General features: G+C 35.8%; 1 protein-coding gene across 1 annotated transcript in view; it reads right to left on the bottom strand.

Annotated features, from left to right (window-relative positions):
* Positions 1-20384, bottom strand: part of rbm38 (RNA binding motif protein 38) — a 21870-nt gene extending 1486 nt beyond the window's left edge. Inside the window, exons 1-3 of the mRNA XM_016566449.1 lie at positions 19880-20384; positions 14354-14477; positions 9119-9173 (exon numbers count right to left, since the gene is read on the bottom strand). Of these exons, the coding sequence (XP_016421935.1) occupies positions 9119-9173; positions 14354-14477; positions 19880-20359 (659 nt within the window). The 5' untranslated portion in view covers positions 20360-20384. The remainder of the gene's footprint in view (positions 1-9118; positions 9174-14353; positions 14478-19879) is intronic.
* Positions 20385-20827: the final 443 nt, after the last annotated feature.

Here is a 20827-nt window from a genome sequence, read left to right as displayed (position 1 = left end):
GATTACATCTTAAAACATATTAAAATAGAAAGCAGTTATTTTAAACTGTAATAATATTTCACAATATTACAGTTTTTTTCTGTATTTTTAATCAAATAAATGCAGGCTTGGTGAGCATAAGAGACGTCTTTCAAAAACATTAGAAAATCTTACCGACCCCAAACTTTTGAACGGTTGTGTGTGTAGAACCTCTCGCTTCTCATTCGTTGGATCCGTCTGCATTACAACCCTGCAATCCGCCATTTATTCATCTAATATTGATTATTCAACAATCTTCTACCAATAATATATCATTATTAATCATAAAGAGTAACCAGTCAGAGTAAAAGTCCATAAACTTAGGGTTGATGAAAAGCAGAATAACTTGAAGCCCCTTTGTATTCGCCCCCAGTCTCAGGCTGATGATGTCACAGTTCCCTGTCCCAAAATGATGATGTTATAGTGCAATATCAGCAAACCCGGTGGGTCCCTGTGGCCTGATCTACAGGCGGTCGGCGTGGAGCTGATGAGCAGGGATCTGGATGAAGGCTGTGCTGGGGGCGCCTCCGATGGAGGGGAGGGCTGTGGGGACCGGGGTGTTTGTGGCGGAGGAGGGCCCGGGGGTGCCTGGAGGGTACATGTAGCTCAGGAAGCCTGGCGAGGGGTACTGCTCGAACTGCTCGAAGGCCGAGGAGGCGTACTGAGTGTAGGCAGTGCTGAAGTCTAGGTAAGGGGTGGAGGTGACCTGCCAAGACAAACACAGAGAGAGAGAGAGTTAACTATTAACTAGGGCTGCAGGAATTGTTTGAAAATAAAAACTGAAATCGCGATTTGGCTTAGTGCAATTATCAGATTGCAAAGGCTGCTATTTGGTTAATTAAATATACGTGCCGCGTGTTTCAGAGTGAAGCGCAGTAATGCGATATATCGCGATAATGAATATGCACAATATTGTTATCGTGGGCACTTCAAAATACCTTGAAATGCAGTCGTTACCCCGGAAACCCAGTAAACGAAGCAGCTGCGCTACTTTCTGAAACGTATTTAAATGATTTTAACATCCATTCAGATTTTTGTATTCGGCAAATACTTCAATACTTAGGATTAATGGGCTATTTATTTTCAAACTTCTTTACATTTTAATCTGGACTACAACATGCCCTAGATATTGTTTGAAAGTGTTTTGATTCCTTATAGTTCGGTCACACTTTACATTAAGGCTCCATTAGTTAACAGCCAATGAGAAATTCTTAGAAACATTAATTAATCTTAGTTAATATCAATATTTAATAACACGAAAGTTGCTACTCTGAGCCCAAGCTAACATGAACTAACAGTTGTACTTTTTAACAAAGATCGATAACTTCTGTAGCAAATGTAGCTATTGCTCATTGTTAATGTTAATCATGAACTAAGGTTAACTAATGAGATCTTATTGTAAAGTGTTACCTATTGGTCTTTTTGCACTTTAATCTGCGTGAAATTTTTTACTTTATACATTTTTTGTGTATTGCTTTATTGTATTTAAATGTTCAGTTCTTTTTGTTCTAAGAAAAAAGTTATTAAACCTGTTAAACTTCATTATGACAACACTTTTTTGCAACGTTCAACACCGTGATAATATACCGTATACCGTGATATAAGCATTAGCAATTAATCACAACATTTTAATTTGATACTGTCACATGCCTAAAGCGCGGCACTGTGTTGATTTACACACGAGCAGCTCATGATCTGGTGTTTTCAGCGTCTCAGTTCAGCTTGTGTCACAGTAAATGATGCTCCATATGAACTCCATCTTAAATTCTGCTCCGAGTTGCTTTAACATGAATGTGCATCAACCAAACGTGTAATGAGAGGGACTTATCAACAAAAGAGAAGCTTTAGGGTCTTTCTGCATTTTTCCCCATCAAAATAAAAGTTTCATGGTTTAAGGTTTAAAAATGAATAAATGAATCAATATTAGTACTGTAATTTTAAAGTTGTAATGTAAAATAAGATTATTTGTATTTAAATGTTCAGTTCTTTTTGTTCTAAGAAAAAAGTTATTAAACCTGTTAAACTTCATTATGACAACACTTTTTTGCAACGTTCAACACCGTGATAATATACCGTATACCGTGATATAAGCATTAGCAATTAATCACAACATTTTAATTTGATACTGTCACATGCCTAAAGCGCGGCACTGTGTTGATTTACACACGAGCAGCTCATGATCTGGTGTTTTCAGCGTCTCAGTTCAGCTTGTGTCACAGTAAATGATGCTCCATATGAACTCCATCTTAAATTCTGCTCCGAGTTGCTTTAACATGAATGTGCATCAACCAAACGTGTAATGAGAGGGACTTATCAACAAAAGAGAAGCTTTAGGGTCTTTCTGCATTTTTCCCCATCAAAATAAAAGTTTCATGGTTTAAGGTTTAAAAATGAATCAAGAGACATACATATTAGTACTGTAATTTTAAAGTTGTAATGTAAAATAAGATTATTACTATATTATTTTTCTTAAATACAAAATTTTTTATTTTACAGTGAAATATTACAACAGTAATTTATTATTATTAATAATAATAATAATCACAAAATTTTGGCCAAAAGCACAGCGAACCTGTTTTTTCCAACATTTTACAGTTGTAATTTAAAATAAAACTATTGTTTTTATATAATTTTTTTCTTAAACACTTTTATTTAGTAATAATAATAATAATAATGATTATTATTTTATAGTTTTTGAATAAAATCAAGTCAATATTTAATATAATCAGGTATTAATAATTAATGAGAGGGACTTATCAACAAAAGAGAAGCTTTAGGGTCTTTCTGCATTTTTCCCCATCAAAATAAAAGTTTCATGGTTTAAGGTTTAAAAATGAATAAATGAATCAATATTAGTACTGTAATTTTAAAGTTGTAATGTAAAATAAGATTATTACTATATTATTTTTCTTAAATACAAAATTTTTTATTATACAGTGAAATATTACAACAGTAATTTTTTATTATTAATAATAATAATAATCACAAAATTTTGGCCAAAAGCACAGCGAACCTGTTTTTTCCAACATTTTACAGTTGTAATTTAAAATAAAACTATTGTTTTTATATTATTTTTTTCTTAAACACTTTTATTTAGTAATAATAATAATAATAATAATGATTATTATTTTATAGTTTTTGAATAAAATCAAGTCAATATTTAATATAATCAGGTATTAATAATTATTATTAACGTTTTATTAATAATAAAATAATTTTATAAATTATGCTACCAGTTAAATGGATGGAAACATTTAATGTTTAATGATAATAATCAAAACATATATATATTTTTTACAGTGTAGTTAGTATATATGGCACTAGCAAGAGAGTACATTTATTATAGCAAGATTTATCCTTTTTTAGTATAACATTGCTACATATAGTGTCAATTGTGTCAAATGTCAATTATAGATGCTATACTATATAGTTACTTACTGGCAAATAAAATATGGGCCCTTCGTATCATACTGAACTTCCACAGAAACATCAGGTTTCTTACTAAGAAAACATTTAATCTAGAATTTGGAATTACCTTTACATTTTTCTAAGACTTTTAAAAATGAAACATCAATGTTAAAAACAGTTGAGCTGCTTAACATTTTTGTACAAACAGGTGATATTTTTTTTTTTAGAAAATATGGGCCCTTCGTATCATACTGAACTTCCACAGAAACATCAGGTTTCTTACTAAGAAAACTTTTTTTTTTTAATCTAGAATTTGGAATTACCTTTACATTTTTCTAAGACTTTTAAAAATGAAACATCAATGTTAAAAACAGTTGAGCTGCTTAACATTTTTGTACAAACAGGTGATATTTTTTTTTTTAGGATTCTCTGATGAATAGAAAGTTGAAAAAAAAGGCGTCCTGGGCTGAAGGATGATTTATAGGGACTGACAGCGGCTTTGTGGAGTAGGCAAACCAACAGAGTCCGCCGTCCTTACTGACCCTTTTCATCCTAGCAAACGCTAATGCAGACAGGGAAACGGAGGGATTGAGTGAGACAAGGAGGAGGAGAGAGAGAAACAGAGACAAGGCAAAATAAGAAACACCAAAGCTGACAAGGGTGTGAGGACTGACAAAGTAGGGCCAACTGACTGCTACAAATTAGTTGGAATTGAGTGTGTTTTTAGCTCTGTGCTGCCCATGTAGAAGCCTTCTAACCCTTAGATAAACTTATTGGGTTGACTTGATTTAAAAAATAAGGGTTAATTGAAATTCACCCTATCTTTTTTTATCTTTTTGTGAAAATTATGCATGTTCAAATACATTTTTTACCTCATATTCAGATCTGCTTCCATCCAATCATCTGATGGACGAAACCAAGTCCCCGTTTTTATTTTTATTTTTTGATAATCTGTTTCACTCAGATGTTCGTCAATACAGAGGAGAGATCTTCTCGTACTTTGCAACTGTTAAATAAGGAAGAAATCGAAAATGTGGAGTGCTGGCGTAGTACAGGACTTGTATCAACATTGGCTACCAGAAATCACTTACTCTGCCTTTAAAGTGGCTTGTCTTCAAGTCAGATGCAAGTGTTCTTTAATTCTGTCATTAATTACTCACCCTCATGTCGTTCCAAACCCGTAAGACCTTCGTTCATCTTCAGACCACAAATTAAGATATTTTTAATGAAATCCGAGAGCTTCCTGACCCTCCATATACAGCAAGGAAACTGCCACGTTCCCTTTTTGTGTGCAAAGAAAACAAAAATAATGACTTTATTCATTCATGAACACACCTTCAGATGTGTTCTGAAGATGAATGAAGGTCTTCTGGGTTTGGAACGACATGAGGGTGAGTGATTAATGACAGAATTTTCTTTTTTGGGTGAACCATCACTTGAAAGTCATGTGAGTGTTTCCATTTTGGAAAACGGCTCTTCTTGACATTCAGTAAGAAAATTTACAACAAACAGATGGAGCGACTGACTAAAATATAATTTTTGCTAAAAACTCTTGCATTCAAAAGTGGAAGCATCATTAGAGAAAGTTAATATATTTAGTTAAAGATTACAATGGCACATGAAATAAAAAAAAATGATGTGCATGGATAAATAATTTATAATAAACACTATAATATTCCATTGTCCATTTTGATTTCATAGTGACTTTAAATGCGGTGTCTGCAGACAGCTCACTAGGTTTTGTAGCGTATGTGTTTTTATCAGTGTTAAAAACACAATATCTGTGATATTTTAGTATGTTTGAGTGTTTATCTGCAATTTATTTAGGTGGTTCTGTTGATGTGGAGATGCGGGAAGCCTTTTCTTCTGTGCATGAGAGCGACAAAGAGCAGAAGCACAAAGAGAAATGAAGAGATGCAGAAGGGAGAGCAAATTATGACGACAAAGAGGAAGGATGAATGATCGTAGGTCGTGCCGTCACGCCCAGAGCAAAATATCACTTTTAGCAGCCCCAGCTGTTGGGTGTGGGGCAGAGACAGGAAGAGACAGAGAGACAGAGGGGGTTTTAAAGGTCATATCTTACCAGGTAAACACAGAAACAAACAATCACTAAATTACTGATGAATTAGTGAAGGGGGTCACCCTTGTCACGTCACTCTAACTAAATGTAGCGCTGCTAAAATGAGAGCTTGTGTGACATTGTAGGGAACAGAGATTCACAGCTGTCTGAAATGAATATGCATAACCCTAAAAACATAACAAATGTGCAAAAAATAAATGATATTTTTTTCTTTCTACCCAGAAAATAGAAAAAAAATTTAAGAAATTACTTTTATTCAGCAATGTATGCCTGTTTCTGCCACTGAATAAAAAAGGTAATTGTGACTTTTTATCTCACAATTCTGACTCGTTTCTCGCAATTGCAAGTTTATATTACACAATTCTGAGAAAAAAATCAGTATTTTTTATTCAATAGCGGAAACAGGCTTGCATAGAGAGAAATTGATCAAAAGTGATAGTAAAGGCATTTATATGGTTAGAAAGCGATTTCTATTTCTAATAAATTTTGTTATTTTAAACTTTCTATTCATCAGAAAATCCAAATTCTTCAAAGATTTCCACAAATATATGAAAACTGTTCAACACTGATAAGACATTTTCCTGAGCAGCAAATCAGCATATTATTATGATTTCTGAAGGATCATGTGACACTGAAGACTGGAGTGATGATGCTGAAAATTCAGCTTTGATCACAGGAATAAATTATATTTTAAAATATATTCAAATAGAAAACAGTAATTTTAAGTTGTAATAATATTTTACAGTATTGCTGTTTTTACTGTGTTTTTGATCAAATAAATGCAGGCTTGGTGAGCAAAAGAGACTACTTTCAAAAACATTTTTCTTTCTTTCTTTCCTTCCTTTTTTGTCTGAATCAATACATATGATGAATCATCAAACATTATTAATATTAGATTATCAACAGTGTCACATGGCTGCTCGCTGGTAGGTAGAGTGGTGTGAATGTCGCCACCAAGTGATAAAGGTCAGATGTCAGTGAACATATATTCGGCTCGAGGCACGACAAGCTGATGGTGTGGGAGAGACATGAGCGTGAATGTGTATCTGAGATGCTCAAGTAGTTTGATCCTCATTGTGCTGGTTCAGCAGAGCTCCCTAAACCAGCAGACCTCCTGGCCAACACCCAACCCCCAACCACCCTCCGCTCCCGTAATCCCCATCTCCAGCACCCTGATAAAGCCTCCTATCTCAGGAAGCCCCAACACCAACACCCCACTCCCCAGACGGGAGAAATCCCTCTAATGCCAGCCAACTGATGGCGAGAGTACCAACCCACAACATCTTCCTCTCAACGAGGACATGCTACTCACTGACTAAGCTAACTGAGCATGACGCCTCATATATAGCAAAACTGACAATGGATGCTTTGTTCAGAGCCAATGCTGATCCTAATCAGAACAGACAATCTCTAAAGTTACCTTGAAGATACAGTTCACTATAAAATGAAAATCCATCATTTACTCCTCCTTATGTCGTTCCAAACCTGTATGAAAAATGTCTCTTTCATTGTCCATACAATGAAAGCCAATGGAGTCTGTTTTTTGGACCTCATTCTTCTTTTCCACAATATAGAAAGTTACAGTTTTGGACCGACACGAGGGTGATTAAATGATGACAGAATTGACATTTTTGGGTGTAGTATCTCTTTAATCAGGCCTTATGCTAACTGTTAGCATGTTCGAATAGCCTTTAGCCAACATACTGTTGTAGGTCTGTTTGTTTGCAGTCTGTTGGCCATTACTGTAGTGGAGTTAAGTTCACCTCTAATGCGTTTCTCATTATTAGCATTGGCCGTCTCAAAGAGGAAGTTAATGGTTAGGGTTAATGATCAGTAGCACTATTAACTGACAATGCATACAGACCCACAATGGGCACAGGACACCTGTTCAAACAAAAGCTAGTGAGTTTAAATAGAGACCCCCACAGATATGGACAAGACCCTTTAACATACAAGCTATGAATAGAAAATAGAGCACTCACTCTTCTTCTAAACCCTAAATGTCGGTTATTTACAAGAGTTACAACCTCATTATTAAACCAAATTCAAATCTGTAAAATTCAGCTAGTGAATGAACTGTATTTGTATTTAATTTTATAATCAATACATTAAATACTGACGGTATGTTTAATGTCCAATTTGCAGAACTTAGACACAGTTTGTGTTTATATATTTTTTTTAACACAATGACCAAACAGTTATTATACTAATAATAAGAAACCAGACGTCCATTTGGGGTCAGTAAGATTTTTTTTGATGTTTTTGAAAGAAGTCTCTTCTGCTCAACAAGTCTACACATTTTAGAATTAGTCTGATTCAAAGGATAATCAGAAGGCTGAATCCCGACTGACAGAGGAGGAGCTGGGGATGGAGGAGGGTAATTAGCTATTGAGCAATGCGAAAACTGCTGATAATACTGAGGGACCTTATATATGAATGCTTAGATAGGTGTCGTATTTCTATAGGTTGATGGGGATCAGCTGAGAGTCAGCTGATGCGAGCTTGACTAACGTGACCTGCCAGAACTAACGCTATGCTTGATTATTGTTAATAATAATAAAAAAACTATATATTCTAGCAGTTTTGCACCTCTTTTTATCCAATGAAAGTTGTCAAGCTCAAAACAGCACCAAAAAAAGTACCATGAAAGTCATAACAATCATAAATTTAGCCCAAATTACTAATAATATTTCACAATATTACTATTTGACTGTATTTCAACTATTTTACGTTGTTGAGCATAAGTCACTTCTTTCAAAAACATAAAAAAATCTTACCAAGCCCACACATTAGTGTATATTATTATCTTAGACCATAAATACAAGATGATATTTTCCATAGAAATTTGTGAAGAAATTTGTCATGCTCCAAAAAACTTTTTGAAAAACCTTAAATCATAACAATCATAAATGTAGCACTTATGACTGAAGATCTTGTGTAGAAAAAAACAACGGGTTTGGTTTAACATGAGGGCGAGTAAACAATGATATATATTTTTAATGAACTATTTCGTTGAAATATATGTAAAATATATGATTCAGATGTTGGTGAGTTTGTGTGGGTGGTATAGCGAACAAGAAAGATGTTTGTAGAGAGAGACAAAGAAAGAGAGATGAAGGTTTGTTTTGCATAACACCTGGCTGGTTAGCAGACTTGAGGCAGGTGGTGACCTAACTGACAGACAAACAGGTCAAACAGGATAGGGAAGAGAGACAGAGTCGAGAAAGTAAAAGAAAGAGAAACGCTGTCAGAAAGATACCAAGAGGGAAATACAGAAAGAGGAAGAGAGTAAAAAGAGAGAAACCGAGACCGAGTGACAGTATGAGAGAGAATTTGGGAAGGAGGCAGAGAGATGAAAATAAACCGCAGACGCTACTGTAAACACATGACAACAAATACTGAGGAAGAGCTACACTAATGTTCACGGCTCGTGTCCTCAGATCTGAGTGAGACGAGCAGAAACGGGATGTGTGAGAGGAAGAAGCCTGAATAACTGACAGTTTTGGGCTAAATGAAACTGCCGTTTTGACAGGACTGTTTCTGAGGGGTCGTGCTAGGATTTCATGTTATTCCCTCACCCCTGACATTAGCAGAATGAGAAGAGATGCTTACCCATACTGTCTCTGGATCAGGGCTGGTTGAACCTGCTGTACTCCAGTCGAGTATCCTGTCACAACAAGAGCAAAACAAGAGATTGAAATCTGCTTCTGAGAGTTAAAGGCACAGTTCACCCAGAAGCGAGGGCGAGGAAATGACCTGTATGACTGACTTTATTTGGTGGAGCCCAAAAGAAGAAATTGTGAAAAAATTTGGATGCCATCTGTTTTTTTAGTACAACTACAATTCATATGTCAAGCTTTCCTCAAGCTGCGGGTCTTAAATACACTTATAATACATTGTTTTGTTGTTGTCCTTTTTGGATTTTGAAAGTTCACTATGAACTGTCGTACATAAAATTGTAATATTTTTTGGGGGGTTAACTATTCCTTTACAGGAATGACCCAGATTTAAAATTAAATTTCCTTTCATCCTCCAGTTTGTAAAAACAAACAAATATTATTTGTACAGTAATGCACTTATAATGGAAGTTTAAGGGTCAAGACATTGCAAGGCATGTTAAAATACACACAATTTGGAAAATATAGCCACAAAACCTAATTATCATACGAGTTATCATGAAACTATTCCATCCGTTCAAAATCTGACCACATAAAACCCAAGGACAGAACACATAGGGGTTGTCATAAACAACATAACCGAAAATTCATCTGCCTGAAACAGTTCCACTACTAAAAGGATGATTTATTGAGCTTTATAGCTAAAATAACTAATTTCATATGGAAAAATGAATATTATTACAATATTAATATACCAAGGCAAATGTATCAGCATTAATTACTGGCATTGGTCGATTGGTTTTTCTGTTTGGTCAAGTGTCAGAAACAGGACTTTTATTTTGACATCCACGAGAACGTCTATTACAAATCTATTAAATTAAATATGTTTATTAAAAGTAATAAATTATTAGACAAAAATGTAAAACAAAGTAAATTGTGTATATGAAAAGGATTAAATTTTTTTTGAACAAGTTCAATTTTTTTCATATTAAAACATTTTCAAATTATTTAATTTTAATTCATTAAATATTATGTCAAATATATGGCCTGATGTTATCGGCCATCGGCCACTGGCTACCCTGCTTCCTAAGATCAGCCATAAAAAAATCCATAGTGGTTGACCATTAATAAGTACAAAATACAAGCTGCACATTTCTGCTTTTAAACCCAGTAGAAAGGTTTGCCACATAGACTTCTATTTTAAGTCCAGTACTGTACATGTGCTTTTTGTTTGTTACAAAGGGATGAGTCAATGCTGTCGACAGAGCTTCATTTAACATTTTGAACCCAGAACACTCCTTTAAGACGTCTTGGCAATAAATTAAGGTTTATGGTTGTTAAGCAGCAGAAATTGAATGGAACAGATGACAAACGCTACATAATTATTTGACTATCATCTCTGGACATTTGCCCTCAAACTGCTGGCCTTGTGTTTGACATTCATGATGCACATTTGTAATTCTGTGTCCTCCACAACCGCACACTCTTTCAGCTTTAATTGGCACTCATTCTCTCCATCATTCACCCAATATGCACTTTAGTTTTTTCTCTCTTTCCTCTCGTCCTGTCTGTACGCTCTCATGAAGTCACTCATGTGAAAAACTCCAGGCTGTCTGTTCTGCGGCGTAACAGTGTATCTGTCCGGACACAGATCAGAAACATCCCTCGCCTGAATGCCCATTCAACACACACACACACACACACGCACACGCACACGCACAACAGCCTTATCTGCAGCACTGCAGTATTTGCATAAACACACTTTACCCTTTACACAAACCTTATGGTGAACATAATTCAACTTGTCTTTTTCTATGTCTATAAAAAACAAAACAAAAAAAACGTTCTCCTCTCAGTTTTATGTTCATTATACATAGGTCAGTGACGTAACATTCATTTCTGTGTATGGTGGAGCAGTGTTATTCAAAAATACATAAAAAATGCAGTTAATACAGAAAATTACTGAGGATGTTTTTAATTTATTACTTAAATTTCATTTTGACATTTTTAACAAAGGCGGTCCAAATATTTCAATAAATAATAAAGTTATTAATTAATAGTTATTAATTATATTAATAACCTGGAATTACTGGTATTAATAGGCTGAAATTATTGTGGAAAAGGCTTTGGAACCAGCATAGCTTGACATAATTTGTAAATATAAATATAGTATTTTAACTATTATTATAATTTGCTAAAATATTTATCTGCAAATCATTGTATAATAATCATAAGTGTTAACTACTATTAGCTATTATTTAATAACTATCAATCATTTTATTTTATTCTTTTTTATGTAAGCTGAAATAAAATATAAATATATAATATATAATATAATAATATATAAAATAATTTAACTAATAGTCTTTATAATAAATAATTTAACTGAAAATATTCATTATAAAAATAATTTAACAGAACTAACTGAAATAACAAATTTTAAGTTAAAATACTAGAAATGACTACAACTAAAACAGAAATAGAAATAATATATTACTAATAATATATACATATTGTTTTACTTTTCAACATTGATTTTAACATTGTTAACATGGCACGTGGCTTGATTCTTAAAAAAAGATTTCTTTATTTTATGATCTTCATTATCATTGAAATAGAACATATATAAAAAAATTGAGCTTAAAAACATTTTGAAATAAAAAATAAACAAAATAACTTAAAGGGGTCCTATTATTAGGGTTGCCAACCGTCCCGTTTTTTGACTGCTACGCTGATCTAACCACTGACTGATACAACAGCAGCAGTGCTGATTACTTGAGAATGATCACCGATACCTGTCATCATCCAATCACAGCCCCCTTCACGCAGTATACGTTAAGTAAATCAGAAATCGTGAATATAACTGTTTGAGGAAGGCTGCGGAATCCTCCGCCGGCTCGTCGCTCCCGCCTCACCGCAAGCGGCGCTCGTGCTAACGCCAATTCCGTCCGTGTTTTCACTTCAGTAAATCAGTTTTGGTGAATACAAACGATGTGATTATTTTTCATGAGTCCAACATCCCGCCGCGCAAGAGACGTGATCAGTAAGGGAAGTCGTCTTTCACTATTGTAATGTTGTTATACATTTGAATTTATTATATCATAATCCAGTGTTTCCCTACACTCTATTTGTGGCAGCATATATATTCAAATTCATTCTCTGCCAGCAGGAGGCGCTGTTGGGGTGATAGAGATCGAGGTTTCCCCGGTAACGGCTGTACACAAAGCAGCGCTCCACTCACAAACGCTGCTTTATCAGACATTACATGCAAAATTAAATGAAAATGACATCCCAAATTTTCTGAAGACAGTCGGTTTCCTTCAGAAATACAGTGATATAAAAACACCCGCACCGGGTTTCAATTTTGAAACGTGCAGTGCTCATGTTGCAGCACTTCTTCTTCGTCGTCGTCTTGTCTGATGCACTCAACCACGACCTCGCCCCTCAACCATTCGAATTTCTGTTGGCGGGAATTATTTTAATGATATTCTAATGGGCCGCTTCGTGACATCACAAAACCCGGAAATTTATGCCCAAACATACACACTACACACTGACTAAAATAAAAAAAGCATAATAGGACCCCTTTAAAATAAGTTTAAGTTTAATTACTAAAATCACTAAAACTAAAATAGAAATGATAATAATTTACAGCCAAATAGAATTCTGTCAGGACCACTATCGTCAAAGATGACTGACAATTAGCATACAGTTTGGATTGGCGGTATGGTTCTGTTCTGGGCAAGACCTCCCTGCGCATCCATGCAGCCTAGCATGGATGAGAGCAGGGAGAGCAGCGATAACCCCCCCAGGGTAAACAGAACAGAACCAACATATGCATTGCAGATATCGTTAAAGTTCAATAATGTTATGTACACATTTTAGAATTAGTCTGATTCAAAGGAGAACCAGAAGGCTGAATCCTGACTGACAGAGGAGGAGCTGGGGATGGAGGAGGGTAATTAGCTATTGAGCAATGCGAAAACTGCTGATAATACTGAGGGACCTTATATATGAATGCTTAGATAGGTGTCGTATTCCTATAGGTAGATGGGGATCAGCTGAGAGTCAGCTGATGCGAGCTTGACTAACGTGACCTGCCAGAACTAACGCTACGCTTGATACATGTTTAAAAAGTATATTGTTTAAAAATGTCTATATAAATGTCATATAAATGTTTTTTAAGAACTTGGCATTGGATTTTTTTATAAGATTTCTTCTTTTAATGATCTTTATTTGTCATTCACTCTTGAACTAAAATGTGCTTGAACAATGTGTTTCCCAGAGTAACATGTAAGCCTAAAAAACCCCCAGTAAATCGAGGCGTGAGTCATGTGACGATGGCTACAAAGGCAGAGGAGAGAGAGACAAAGTGATACAGGACTGCCGTTTCAAACATGTTTGGACAAGAACAAGAGCAGGGGCCAAACTATCCTCTTTTCCTGAGTGAATATGGTGTGCTAGGACAGGTGTACATGCTTTAGGTTCCCTCCACAATACCCTTCCTCTTTCTGACATATCAGCCACAAAACACACACACAGAAATGCAAAGCTGGAGGTCGAACGAGCAGACAGACGTGCTGACTGAACATATATCACTTTCTGCCAATGCATTCACACACATGCATAGATGCAAATGTTGCATGGCAGTAAATTCTTGACAGGCTTAACCTGTCAAACAACCCGTTAAAATAAGTGTGAAATTGTGTGTGTGGCAGCCAGAGAGAGTTGTGTGTGAGAGTACAAAAAATTATTATGATACAGAGAGCATGATATGATGAAAACATACATCGGTTTTTGCCAGTATGGATCATCCACAGCGAAAGTATCAACAAGAAAAATCTGCAACAATTGCTCTACCATATAAGGGCTTCAAGCTTCAAACAGCTTTGGAATTCTTAAAGGGGAAGTGTATAATTTATTAATCACAACAGAATTGAATAAACAGAATGACTCACTTTCAAAACACTGTTGTGTTCGTTTGAACATCCCCACCAGCCTGACACAGCAACATTATCTGAGTTTGGGACAGACTTATTTATTTGACAGACCAATGGCAGATGGGGAAATGTTGAGAAAACCTGTTTGAAAACAGTCATTATTTTTGCATTTCTGTGGTGCTTAAATTACACACTTCGCCTTTGAAAGTGACAGAACAATAGATAACTATAGGATTTAAAAGATAAGTACCCAATTTTGAGTAAGTTGAAAGCTTGTGTCTGGTATTTACCTGTCAGTGGGCTGCGTGGTTTGGCCCCGAGGTACGCCAGGTTGACATTAGCTTTGCGTCCATCAATAATAGGGTTGGGATCTTTACAAGCTCTCTCAGCTGCACTTTTATCTATCATAGTGACCTGAAGAAGAAAGAGAGAAATGAAGTACAAATACACAAATCTGAATGGCTGTTTAAATAATTTAAACATGATTCAGAAACAGAAAGTAGTGCAGCTGCTTTGTTTACAGGGTTTCCGGGGTAACGGCTGCATTTAAATGAATTATTATTATTATTATTATTATTTCTGCAGTTATTTATTTAGCGCCATCTGCTGTCAGAGAGTGACGGTGCTCTTTCATCCAGAGCGTCTCTCACATGTTCCGCCATGTGCTTCTGTCCGCGCTTGTTTACTCAGAGTGCGCAAGCGTCTTTCACGCAGCATACAGCGGTGTTGTGCATTTTGACCAGTTTATGGGAAAAGTATTCTTAAAATGCATTCAAAATTCTGAATAATTTGTAATATATAATTATTCACGGTATTTAGAAGTGCCCACGATAACAATACCATGCATATTCATTACCGTGATATATCGCATTACTGAATACCTGCACAAGTCTAAAGTACAGACACATTATGAATGAGTGTGATTTTGCTATTTGTTGAGCCATTTCATACGTTTTTTTTCCACTTTTTTGTCAAACTGTTTGCATAATTTTTTACAATTCTATGTATATGACCGTATTATAAGCTTAGAGGGGAATTAACATGACATTATTTTCAAATGAAAACTGAAAACCTTTTATGCACTTTGGCTGTTCATTTACACAACAATGGCGTTTTGGGAGCATGAAAATGCAAACTTTTGAAAACGGTTTCAAAGTGCATGTTTTTGAAAACAATACTGTCATCTTTTCAGTTTGAATTTGTCAAAAGTGACGCCATGCAAAGTGTATTATGTGTTCAGTCTAATCGGTATGTGCACAGACACATAGTCTTTCTTCGTATGTCGCCACCTACTGGCCTGGCATGAAAATACAGCATTTTTTGTCATTTTCTCGGATTTGTGTAAACGGGGATCATTCACAACATTGCCGTCTGTATGCACAACTTTTTAAAAAGAAGGAAAACTTTTCAGTTTTTAGTACAATTGCTGTCGTGTAAATGTACACTCCACTGTGCCTTTAAGAAACACCTCTTTCACATGTGAAATCAGTAACAGCACAGAGTGATTATCATGTCCGTTATGTTTAGTAAAACAATATACAGTTTCTTCTGCATGATTTGCTCTACCTGAATGTAATAAATTCAAATTTGACAGTTTGTGAGATTTAGGGATACCTCAATTTCTATATACTGTATATATCAGTGTTGGGCAGTGGTGTTCTTAAAATAGAGGCAAAAAGTTGTTTTTTTTAATCAAATGTAAATTCATTAAAATAAACATTAAATAAACATTACTTACACTATCAGAAAAAGAAGAAAAAAACAAATTCTAAATAGACCCGAACCGGTCATATCCAATCATATCGCAATGGAGGCATTGCCTCCTCTCACGTGACTTTCCCTCATTCATTCTCAATTACCCCCCACCAAACTCACCACATGCTTTTGCGGGTCTGTTAAAACTTAATGGGCTCAGGGGAGGCAAGAGAGTACCGAGTCTTGCTGTAACTTTACCTGCTGGTGTCGCTGTGGGACAAAGTTTCTTCAGAAAAATGAGTGATTTATACACTTTTTAACAGTATATTTTGTAATTCTGGCGTAGTTTTATTTTTGTACTACAAATGTTTTTTTTCTCATCCAATATTTTGAGGAATAATAATAATAGTTTATTTTTCATTCCAATCTTCATGTCTCACTTTGCCATTTCTCCCCAAAATTATAAACCCACTCAAATTAATTCAGCTCATGGATATTATACACTGACAAATATTACGTCATTCTTAAGTTGTAAGAATAAAGAATAACCTATTTGCAATGATTTCATAAAACTGTAATAATAAACTGAGACATGATTTACCAGTATTTTGCACAATGCAGTTCCTCTTATCAGCTGATCAATTTATACAGTTTATGTTGCCAAAAATTAGTCTTTTTAACCCATTTAAGTTGGGTTTGATCTTAAAACTAATCTAACAAATACAAGCATGGCATTAATACCATGCCAGTTTGCTTAAGTAGAAGGGGTTTATGGTTATTTCTGTGAAGCGTTTAAGCAGCCTCAACTGCTGACTTGTTTTCACAGCTCGGCTCTCTGTGACAAATGCTCTTCCAGTGCACTGCAATATTAGGTTTGAGCTGCTCACGGCTACACACACACACACACACACACAAACGCCCCACCCTGTGGAGACCCAGTGGCAGCTGTGTTCCCCAGGGCTGGTGGAACGAGAAAGACAGCCAGAGCAGTAGCGGAGTGAGCGGTTAGGAGGAGAATTCATGGGATCTGGTTTCTGTCAGGTAAACACCAGAGTGTACGCTTCGTTTCTGTAGTGCCCTTGTGTGGAGAGCGTCTCAGACTGAACATGAACAAAACAAGCACACACACACATAGCTGCGTCCATGCTATTATCTCAGTAGTCACAAAACCAAGCTAGTAAATGAGGCGACAAGCCTCAGTGAGCGTGTTGGGAAAACATTAGGGTTGTGTTGTAATCTTCTGGAAACTCTTCTGGTAACCCTCCCTCTTTTTCTTATTCCAGAATTCAGCTATTAAGACGAGGCCTCCCACACAGGGAGTGTATCAGCCAGGATATTAAAGACTATCATTTACGACAAAGCCACCAAAATTTGTCACCCTCTCGTATGGTTTATTTTATTTCCTTCTCCCCCAAGACCCCCCACCGCCTCCTTCGGTTTATCTAATGAGCATGTTGTGAAACTGTGCGGTCTTATCTGTGCTTTCCAACTGCTTTTGAAGGCAAACCACGATACAGTTCTGTACCAGTGAACACAGACGCAAGGTGAGAAAAAGAGATCTATAGGAGTGAAACTCAAAAAACCTGTCAACAAGTGCAGATCATACTCATCCCAAAACCAAAAGAAAAAATTTTAAATATATTTTACTTTTAGAAAAATTATTTTAATTTAGAACCATTAACATGTAATGAAGCCTGTTTCTGCCACATAATGAAAAAATTTAATAAAAGGTATTTGCCACTTTTATCTCACAATTTAGACTTTTTTTTTCTTACATTTTTGAGAGAATGCAAAAGTTTAAACTCGTAAATTCTTGATGTAAATTTTTTGTTTTTCTTTCAGTTATTATATTATCTCACAATAATTTTTTACCCACCATGGAGTAAAAATATCAAAAGTAACTTTTTATCCCACAATTCTGACTTTTCTTCTCAGAATTGCAAGAAAAAGAGTCAAGAGTTCTGATATAAAAAGTCACAATTACCTTTTATTTTTTTATTCCACAGAAGCAACAAGCTATATATATAATTATATAATTCTATATATATATAAATAAAAAAAAACATCCCAGTAGACTTTAAAGCTGATTTAAATAAATAAATTAATTACAGTATTTATTCGGTAATATAGGGTGTGATCTGATATGTACTTTTAACGCACATATATCAAAGTCGTTTTTAAATTAAATATGAATTCTGCGTGTCTCTGTGTTAATGAATGGCGCAGATGCGCGGTTTTGTTTACCACTCGTACTGAAGCGCGAGTGACGCTTGCAGTGATTTTAGCGTCTGCCATCTCACTAAATGAGGACATAAATACATGAACAACATCTCCAAAACTTCTCTGAGAGTCACTTCATGAGCATCTAAATTACCTTTATTAATTTTATTAATTAATTTTCGTTACTTAAAAGATAGATTAAATGAATGTTTTATGCCTTAAAAATGTAAATACACAACACAGAATTTCTGAGCAAAAAACCATAAGGCTATTGTAAGAATAAATGAAACTTGTTTTTATGCTTTCAAATAATTAGACATGCTAAAACAGAATTTGGTAACAATAAAACATAAGGTTGGAAAAAATTACAAATGTTTGGGCCCTAAACATGTAATTTTTGTTAAACTTTTAATAAATTGATGTTAAATTGTTTAAGTTTCATGATTTTAATTAAGTAGACATGCTTTTTGATTAATACATTTTAATTTAACCATTAAAAAACTGAAAGTACCCCTCTGAAAGTACCATGATATTACCATTTGATAACATCACTTTACCATGTTATCACACGATCCCTTGCATAGCCTATGCAAAGAGGTCAAGTGAAAGCAAAATAATGAAAATACAGGGAAAGCCACTCATTTGATATTATAAACGCAGTCAGATGTGTTTGGCTGAACACTCATTAGGGCCGTTCCTCTGGGCCCCTCATAACCACCTTATTAAGTGAGCAGAGGTTGGCCTTGCAGCATATCACAGCAGATAAACCCTTGGACCAGACCACGCTTTCCACTCACAATGCTTAAAAGAAGTATTTAAAAGGGGCCACTTCGTAGAAATCTGAGATCCTGCTTTCAAACTTCATCCAAGAGGCTAAGATGATAATTGATGACATGCTTTTTTAGAAATAATCCACTTATGGTCCCACATGTGACATCACACACACACACACACACACTTGTGGAGCAATGCGATGTAAGAGCATACTGTGCTTCTGAAAAGCTCGCAATATCTAAGGATTACATTTAAGATCCTTCAGCACTAAATCGGACTATGTGGAAAAACATTTAGGCCTATTAAAAAGGCTCATAGTAAGCATACAGATCATAATTTGTGACTAGCATATGCTTTAAGGCAAATTAAAGGAGTTTCTACTGTACATCATCTACTGGCTTTTGTTCTTCACAATTGTAACAAAGACATGCGACGATTCCATTGTCACCTGGAGACCGCACGCGCACGAGCGATTCATTCAAGTGAAGTTCGACACACTTCTGCGAATCGATTCTTTTGAACAGTTCGCTTCAAAGAACCGGTTCAAAAAAGATATTTTTTTTATATCAATATGGTCCCTTGTTATTATATTAAAACCAGCTCTATTTTGTATGCGTGCTAATAAAAAGCTATCATACAAAAGTCGAGAACAAACATATTTGTAACATATCTGCTATTCAAGTAACTTTTCGTCATAATTAGTCAATAAAATATGAGCTCAGCTCATTTACAGTTCTTTAGCTCATTACGGGTCGGAGTCCGCTGCTCGGTTCAGTGAGTCAGTTGACCGGAGAACAAATAGTTCAGTACGGTTTTGTTAACCGGATCAAACCGATCGTTCAAACGATCCGACTCTCAAGAACAATTCACTGACGAATCGAACAGCGCGCTCATGTCCACAGCAGCTATCGCGTTTGTTATTCTTTGTACGATCACTTGTGTTTTCAAACTTCTGTGCTAGTGACAAACACGTCCGATTTACTACTTAAAGATTGCGCAAAGAACTGAGTAGCGAGAGTAAAACCAACAAAAACAAAGTAACGTTATTGTTCTTCGCGATAATTTTAAAAGCTATTGAGATTTATATGAAAACAACAATTAATGTACGGTTGTTGTTTTTTACTCACAAAGCCGTATCCTCTGGATTTCCCCGTCTGCCGGTCCGTTATCACCACGGCTTCATCGATGTCGCCGAAAGTCTGGAAGTATGTTCGCAGCGACGCGTCCGTGGTGTGATACGGCAAACCGCCCACGAAGATCTTGGTGAAAGTCGTGTCTTTCTGAATACTGGGATACATCGCTTCCAACGTCCCATTCACGAACTGATGTAAAAGCATCGGGGCGCCAAATTCAGTGCAATGTAACGTTAGATACGAAACGCGCGCGTTATAAATAAATATAAATAAACATAAATAACGACCGACTCTTAAGCTACTCTCCAATGGTTGCGAAGGCAGCGAGGTAGATAGTCCTTTGGCTTGTGGTTCCCGTTGCTCTCCGTCATGTGCCAAACTAGTCCATGATCGGAGAAACCCTGGCGGCAGGTGAAGCTCTCTCTCTCGGCTACAGCAGCACTCCGAGCAGCTCACACCTCCCTGCCTCCACATCCAATGCGATGCTCGTCTAATACACCCCTCCTATCTGTGACGCTCACAGACCCTGCCTCTGTCTCTGCCTCCTCACCTTGTTTCCAAACTGCACCTGTCTTTGTTCTGGGACTCTGAAGAAACTCTGGCTGAGTCTTCCGTGTGCTTTTGATGGCAGACTACTGTATTCTATACGCTTGATGTGAATACTTGGTTTAATACTTGAATTTTTTTTTACAACCTATAGCGCAGTAGTATTTCTTTTCTTTTTGCAGCTACCAACAGATTCATCCATTGAAAAATGACCCATAGTCTATATTAGCCACTCCCTTGCGTTTTTTAACTTTAAACCGCATAAACACATTTCATTACACCAAATACACCAAATAATGTTCTTTTTAGCAACATCATATGACCCCTTTAAAGTGTAGTGACTATGTTTTTTTTGGTATACTGATTACCATTTGTATAACCACATTTTTACTACAA

The sequence above is a fragment of the Sinocyclocheilus rhinocerous genome, unplaced genomic scaffold, assembly GCF_001515625.1.
Source record: "Sinocyclocheilus rhinocerous isolate Xijiao unplaced genomic scaffold, SAMN03320098_v1.1 scaffold932, whole genome shotgun sequence".
NCBI lineage: Eukaryota > Metazoa > Chordata > Actinopteri > Cypriniformes > Cyprinidae > Sinocyclocheilus > Sinocyclocheilus rhinocerous.
Note: the sequence above shows the minus strand (reverse complement) of the source record. Positions and strands in the feature narration are given on the sequence as shown.